At 48.5% G+C, this 8,027-nt stretch overlaps 1 protein-coding gene across 3 annotated transcripts in view; it reads right to left on the bottom strand.

Annotated features, from left to right (window-relative positions):
- The window catches only part of SLC6A13 (solute carrier family 6 (neurotransmitter transporter), member 13), a 32,489-nt gene that overhangs the window by 17,779 nt on the left and 6,683 nt on the right, over nucleotides 1–8,027 (bottom strand). For all 3 annotated transcript variants that reach the window (XM_010134142.1, XM_010134141.1, XM_010134143.1), the window contains exons 4-6: nucleotides 7,920–8,004; nucleotides 4,877–5,009; nucleotides 732–866 (exon numbers count right to left, since the gene is read on the bottom strand). In XM_010134142.1, coding sequence (XP_010132444.1) covers nucleotides 732–866; nucleotides 4,877–5,009; nucleotides 7,920–8,004 — 353 coding nt within the window. The remainder of the gene's footprint in view (nucleotides 1–731; nucleotides 867–4,876; nucleotides 5,010–7,919; nucleotides 8,005–8,027) is intronic.

Raw genomic sequence — 8,027 nt, 5'->3', positions numbered from 1 at the left:
GCCTGGGGATGGCTGTTGCAGCATGCCACGGCTCCTGCCATCCATGCACCTGGCATACTTCCCAAGGAAGCTGGAGCAAGCATGCCAAGAGCAGGGCTTGTCCCCACGAGCTGCCTGCACAGTGCAGAGTGGCACCCTATGCACCAGCTGCTTCCACAGCAGAGGGCTCTCCCCAGGAAAGCTGGGGGAAAGCTGTCACTGCTTGTGATGAAGGGTTAAATCCCACTGCCTATACCCCCAGCCAACTCAGGCTGCTAGATATATAACACCACCAGTGAAGGCAGAGGGTGAGAGAGTGCAGGGACTCATCAGAGCATCACCAATATCACAGCTCTGCCTTATGCCCACAGAGGGGAAAAACGAGGAAGAAAAAGAAAAAATTGGAAGAAAGAGAGTGAGAAAAGGAAATGGAGGGAGAGAGGACAGCCACAGGCATCCAAGCAAACACAGCCCAGTCATTCAGTGCCCCCTCCACCTTACCTGGGGGTCCCCAAGGCGACTGAGGTCTGGATAAAGGTAAAACAGGATTCCCTGGGATGCTCCAGGCAGGGAGACTCCTCTGATCAGCAGAATGAGCAGCATGATGTATGGGAAAGTGGCCGTGAAATACACGAGGAAGAAAAAGAAAAAATTGGAAGAAAGAGAGTGAGAAAAGGAAATGGAGGGAGAGAGGACAGCCACAGGCATCCAAGCAAACACAGCCCAGTCATTCAGTGCCCCCTCCACCTTACCTGGGGGTCCCCAAGGCGACTGAGGTCTGGATAAAGGTAAAACAGGATTCCCTGGGATGCTCCAGGCAGGGAGACTCCTCTGATCAGCAGAATGAGCAGCATGATGTATGGGAAAGTGGCCGTGAAATACACCACCTGGCAGGAGAATGAAGGGACAAGCATGAGGACAAGCACACAGCTCTAGCCAACAGCACAGCACTGACCCGCAGACTGGGGGAGATGGGCCGCATCAGGGAACAGGTCAGGCTGCCTTGCCAAGCACTTTTCTGTCACCTGTGGTAGAAAGAAATGCATTTTAAAATGCACCCGGGAAACCTGTGACATGCCATGGCATGTCTAGAGCTAGAAAAAACCTTTCTAGGCTAAGAGCAATCCAGAGCCTGAGCCAGGCTGTCACCAGGCTGTCACCAGGCTGAAGTCAGAGCAGCTCTACTGGAGCCAGCAGTCTAATATCTACGTGCTTTAGAGAAGGAGCTGCCCCAAATATCCACCTACACATCCCTACCCAAATAGAGATCTGAGTCACACACAAAAACTCTCTTCTCTGCAATGTTTAGTGGCAAGGGTGAGAGGGTGTGAAGATAAGAGATACACCCTGGAACATGATTGCTACTGAGGGACCACCAGGAACAACACTGGGGGATCCCCCACTCAGGGCTGGCACTGGCAACTGGCTTGTGCCCACTGCTCCCCACTGTAGTAACTCACAGCTGCTGTCCCTGACTGACCCATGTCCAAATACCCGACTTGGGGACTTCAGGCAGAGCATGGCAGCATGTCTCAGACTTGCCACCAAGCACACAGACCCAGACAGGACCTTTAACCTGTGCCCTCTTGCCTTTTACACCCTTAACCCCATCAGCAATGAAGATGTACTCAGGTATGGTTGAAATCCCTTCCTCTAGCAAAGGAGCCATGTCCCTTGGGGGAACGCTGCAGGCTGGTATCAGCTATTCCTTTCAGGAACTTCACGTCTGGTAAATACAACACTCCGTCTGGGAATTACCAGGGTGCTTTCAAGACGGTTCAGGCTAATTGCTGTAGTGTGCCACATCACCACCACATTGTAGCCTGTGTTTCTCACACAAACAAACTGGTATCAAGGGCTCAATGCAGCCTCCCCAGCAGATCAAGTAGTGTCGTTAATCACTTTGCATTGCTCCTGCAACTTCAAATATTACTGACCACCTTGAAAAATAATTGTTCAGGCTGATGTATCATGCTAGGCCAAAAAAGAAATACTGCTTCTTCAGGTTTTTCCTGTGTGGACATGCTGAGTGAGGATACGCATTAGCATGCGTCACGTGAATGCTACCCTACAGCAATTTTCTCAAATCTGGCAGTTGCACCATCAGAAATCTAAAGCTCATCTCTGGGGAAACGCAAAATGTAACGATGTGAAATGATCTATGTCTCACACCTGCCCGTCCACCCAGACCGAGTGGTTTCAAAATCCACCTCATGGCTAGCATCCCTGAGTGGGACCTGCAGGCTCTGCCGCAGCTATAGCAGTTTCTGTACTAGAGGAGGTCCTGCTAAGCATGAGCCTATGATTTCCCTGGACAGTACGATCACTTTCACTCTGCCCCTGGGTAATCCTTATGATCTGGGTAGTGATTCAAAACTATATTTTTTTCTGGATCCACTCCCTCTGAATGGAGCAATGGTCAAAGCACCTAACATTGCAATGAGGGTCCTCCTCTAAGTCAAGATACACACTCTTCAGTGATTCACTTTCGTAATGCAGCAGGACAGAAGGTTTTGATAGATATCCCATCCTTGAAAAACCAGACTACTAGATAATCATCGCTGCCCGCAGCTCCGGGTTTTTCATTCATTTAATGTGCCCTGCTCTATATATCATGGCAGTCTTGGGTAATGCCACAGACTGGTGAAAAACACCCCCTTGCTGAGGCTCATGACTGCTTGAGATGTCCACGTGAGCACATCCTTCCCTATCCCTCTGAATCTGCATCCTGAACACTGAAGGAACCCCAGGACAGGGTCTTTCAAGACAGGCAAACACCATCATTCATTTTATTCTCAAATTTTCAAGGAGTCTTTGATTTAGAGCCTTTCAGTGACAGTTAATCAAATTTGCAGGTCCTGTGAGCTAAACAATCATCCCTGCAGTTACCACACAATCAAATTCTTCCTTCAGGAAATGAAGGATGCGAGTCTAGTCTTTCTCATTTCATGAAAGCAAGATTAAAAACAAAAATTTTGAAAAACCCCACTGCCTTTGAACCTTAGTGCACGTTCTTCCAGAACGCCAGGATGCACATTCCTGGCTGGATCTCTAAATAACAGCAGTTTTAGGAGCTCAGAATACAAGCTGGTTGTCATGGGGCGTATGATTTGGATTCACACTTTGGTAACGTCCTATGTGCTTTACAGCCTGCATGAACTAGTGCGTTAACCTTTTCATTCAACAGTCACTGTCACAGCACTGAGACCAGAGGTCTGAACTTGGAGAATGTTTTGCTGGATTAAGAGTGCCAAACTTCTATGTAATAACAGCAACATCTGGATCCAATGAGATATTACTCGGTGCTTGGCTCAGACCCAATCTTTTTATTTCTGGGACATTGTTAGCACTAACTACATCACTAGGAACCTTGCCGGGATCAGCGTGATTGTTCTGTCACATGCTGGTCAACAACATTCAGGATTTTATTTGAACAGGATCCGCATGCCTCAGCAAAGTAGTTCCATCTGTGACAACCTCCTGCATCTGTGAGCGCTCCTCACAGGGGGGGACAGGCAGTCACCCCATCAGAGGATGTGAACGGTTGCTGCTGTTCTGAGTAGGGTGATTTCAGCTCATGGTGTTTGCCCCTCCATAAGCAAATCCCCGGAACCGAGATATATCTCTTCCCCAGTGGGATTGTATTCCCACAGCCACCATTTTAGTTGGATTATTAAATATGTGGAGGGTTGATAAAATCGTGGACACTATTGCTTTACTGAAAGGTTTCTGTTTTCAAGATGGCAAGGTTTCCCCGTTGCTAGTCCTTTTGTGGAAAAGTGCTTGTATTTAACCTAGAACTTGTATCTAAAATAGACTGAATTTGTTCTCAGCACTTCCCACACTATGTTAGCTGTATCTCAGTATCATATTTGCTGTTATTAGACTGCCTCTGCTTTCTTTTACCAGGCCACTACAGCAAGCAGTTGCTCTTTTCTTCTAATTTTACTCCATGGAAACCAGAAAACATCATGTATCCAAGCTGCTTGATTTCCCTGTCATGTTTCATAATCCCAGACCATTCTGAAAGCAGGAGAAACTGCTAACATCCATGCCATCAACTTGAGGGAAATGGATGCAGCTAAAATTTACACCCCTTCACACATGATGCCTTGTTCAAAGCCTGCAGAGAAGACATCATTTAGATAACATACTAAACCTTTTCATTTCCATCTGTTCTTGCTGGCTCCAGACAAAGCTGGCTGGGAATGGCTCAGGAGGCAGTAGCAGAAACTGAGTAATGGGGTCAGTGCAAATGACAGTAGCACATTGTAGCCACAGAAGGGGAGCATGGGACAGAGCTGGACAGTCATACCAACCCTTTCCAGAAGCATTCAAAGAAATACCTCTATGGTGACTAGTGTGGGGGGAAGAATAGGAGACATTAATTGCTGTGTAATATGGGCAACTGTAGGAAGAGTTGGAACAAACAAAAAGAAAACAAGAAGATTCCCATGGCGATGAGGCAGAGAGGGATTTGAAGCCATCAGAGTTACCTTTGCTACTATCTAATGAATTTGAAGCTTTTCCAGCTGCACTTGCCAGCAGAGGCAGAAACATGCTGCTTGCTCACACTGTGGTGGGCGGGAAGGGAACATGCAATCACCCCATAAAAAGTAAGTTTGCAGGGTCTCCTGGATGGAGAGGGACCCAGTGGGGATATACATCTTGGAAGTTAATGCTCTGAGATGTCTCGGTGCTCCCATTCTTTCCTACCCAAAATACAGAGCTTGGCTCACACTCCTGCTGCAAGACGAGCCCCACTGGCTCCTGACAGCTTATTAAGAGGGTGGTTCCCAGGGCATTCCTAGGACTTCTCTGAACACACAAAACGTCAGTAGATCAAGCACTACAGCTGTGATCATGGGAAAAGGTGTGATCTGGACCAAGGACGCACCTTGCCTGTGGACTTGACCCCTTTCCAAATGCAGAAGTAACAGATGATCCATGCCAACAGGAGACACAGAGCCAGCTCCCAGCGCAGGCTGCCCAGGTGCTGGATGCCGTCGGAAATCTTTAGTACTCTCCTCCTGCATTGGAGGGAAGCAAAGGAACATCTGAGTATCACTGATGTTTGCCAGCACCACGCACTTGATGCTTTGGGGAGAAGACCTGTCTTATTAACAAGGCCCAGGTCTGAGCTGCAAGCCTGAGAGGAATCAAGCAGTGCTCCTCTCTTGAAAGTATTACCAAGCTGGCAGATCATGCATGGACACTTGCTTCTGTGCTCACTCCAGTACTGGCCTGTTGGGCCAAGAAATTTCTTCTCCTGTCCTCCTCCCATACTTCATCTGTCTTGACCTTTAGAGTAAGAGCACTCTCTCTGCAAGAACACGCAGCACTTTGCACACAACAAGCTCTGCCTGGGCCTTTTTCATGCACATTACAAAGTTCACTCACCTACATTTCTGACATTTCAAAACTCAAAGTGAGTGACACATTGCACTTACCATGCAGAATCCATCAGGACCACTCAAGAAGCAATGCTGTCCAACCCCTTCTCCATAGCACACTTCTGTATTTAGGAGCAGCTACATATTTCACCTCAGGACCTAGAGCAGCATAGCATCCCATACCATGACTAAGACCCAACCAAGACCACAATAATCTCCACCGCACAGTCAGAAGAGGCCACTTTAGGCATTCTCTTTCAGCCAGTGTGGAGATATCCTGAGCTAGATGAAACTTGGTTCAGCTAAGGTCTTATGGTCTCACCCTGGCCATGTAGCAGCTTTCCATGTCACGTGTATGTCAAATCTTCCTTATCATTTAGAAGGAAAGACTCACCCTCCTCCATATCCTACACTGCACAGATGGATCTGAGAGTGAAACACCATGGTGCAGTCCCAAAACCCCAAGCCTGAGACAGGCAAGAGGCATATACACCACCTGGGAGCCTAGCAGCAACGTGCACCCTGCTGCAAAAGACTGTGATTATCCCAAAATAAAGGTTGTGCTCTCGCAGAACTGCCACCTAAGACACAATGCCTCCTTTCCTGCACTGCAGCCTCATGACAGATTGAGAAGATGAGAGAGGGGTCGGAAAAATCACACTGCTCTGCCAGATACGTTTCGTCATGTTGCTCTTAGCCTGCTTCTAAGGACATGGACTCTGTAACCATGGGGTCCAGTGGAAAGGGTGCCAGTGGACCGTAACTAACTGGGCACAGTACTGCAGCCAGAAGAGGCCTCAGAAGTGTGCCATCAGCCCACCGGCAGGTCAGTGCTTCTTGATGAAACTGTGGCATCCTACCTCCCTGCCCAGGGAGGGCAGGAACAGATGCTGCATTGGAAACAATGGAGAATGGAAATTTCCAGGCCCATGTGCTTATTCCACAGTAACACAGGGATGGTCACAGCAGTGATGGGGACATCAAATTTTCCAGCAGCCGGCCTCAGGAAAAGCAGTCTAAAGCAGGCAACTCTCTAAACCAATGTGAGCAGCAGGCAGAGAAAGAGTGCAGGCTCAGGGAGCACACAGGACACAAAGAGAATGTTAAAGCTTTAAAGTTTAAAAACAGCATCCCTGTGCTGCGCTGGGGATGCCCTGGGGTACTGCCTGCTCCACGCACTGGCAGCACCCAGCAGTGCTGGTGAGGGCAGCAAGGGCAGAGCCCTCCATCCATCTAAGCGCATAAGGGAAATTCACGGTGGCAGCAGAGCAGTTACTTCCACAGTCTATTAGCCAGGGCTCAGTGCTTAACTGGGCCTGTTCTCCCAGGAGATGCTGAGGATTATCGGGATCCAAGCCAACAGGCCTATGCCTTCACACCAGAAATAAAACTACTCTGTACCTCGAGGTAACTAACACGATTAAAATGAGGGAGCAAATTTCAGCATGAAGTAAGCTGACCCTAGCAGTTAATTTATATTTTGATGAGTTTCTCTCCTCAGGACAGCTTGCATATTAGTCACTCTACAGTGAAAACATCATCTCTTTTTCTATTTTTAAGATGAAGACTAACCCACATACAAAAGTCACCACCCACCACGACAGAGCCTCCTGGGAACATGCTGGTATCACACAGTATCATGGATTCAAAGGAAAGAAGTCACGTACTGCACCACCAGCATAGACTCCTGCAGTACATCACAGGGCCTTAAGGTCTCCTCTTCAACAGCTGAATACACGACAGACATGCAGACAAAACCCCATCACAGAGCTGCTGCTTTGTGCATCACACGAATCTCACCCTACTCCCACCTACGGTCTTGGGACCCATCTTCTAAACCTGGTTACACCGGATGCAGCCACCAGGCAGGTCAAGGACTGCATGGGACAAACTGCTCCAAACAGCACAAGAGCAACAGGTAATGCAGCAGATATACAACCTGTAACGCAAACCGCAGGGTAAAAAAGGCCACTATACCCTGAGGGACTGTCACTAATTTTACTGAGGTTTGCACCCTGGGGAAGCCTGAGCCAAAGCTTCAGAATGGAGGGCATGCAGCCAATTCACCTACATTGCAGGAGGAAACAACTGTATAAGGCAGTTCAGAGCACGCAATGAAGAATAAGGGAGGAAGCAGGGAGAGGAGCAGCACAAAAGGAGAAAGGGAGAGCGCGACAGCAGAGGAGGAGTAAGAGAGAAAAGGACAACAAACAAAATATCGAGGACCAGAGGAGGCAAAGCATCGCTGAGGTAAGGTTTTGCACAGTCAGCTGGTCATCATTGAGGCCAGAGAGACAGGAAGACAGCACCAGAGCAGGACAGACTCAGATGGCTCTGAAGCACACCAGACAAACACCACGAGTCTAGCAATGTTACGCTTGACTGATGGCACTGCCCCCAAGAGCCTTCGCTCTGACCTGCACAGTCTCCTCTCACCTTCTCTTCAGGCAAGGATGGGTTAATAGGACATGCCACTGGAGGGCTTGTTCCTTGCCCAGGGAAAGCATGTCCAAAGGAAAGGGGGGTACAGGTCTGTCCTTTACTTACTCCCAGAACTCGATGACAGGGGAGGTAGCGTTTTCACTCGTCACATTGAACGTCGAGTTTGCCTTCTGCAGCTCCATGCAGTTCTCTGCAGGAAAGGCCCAGGGAAAG

Source organism: Buceros rhinoceros, unplaced genomic scaffold (assembly GCF_000710305.1).
Source record: "Buceros rhinoceros silvestris isolate BGI_N320 unplaced genomic scaffold, ASM71030v1 scaffold11334, whole genome shotgun sequence".
In the NCBI taxonomy this organism is placed as follows: domain Eukaryota; kingdom Metazoa; phylum Chordata; class Aves; order Bucerotiformes; family Bucerotidae; genus Buceros; species Buceros rhinoceros.
This window is presented reverse-complemented; position numbering and strand designations above follow the sequence as displayed.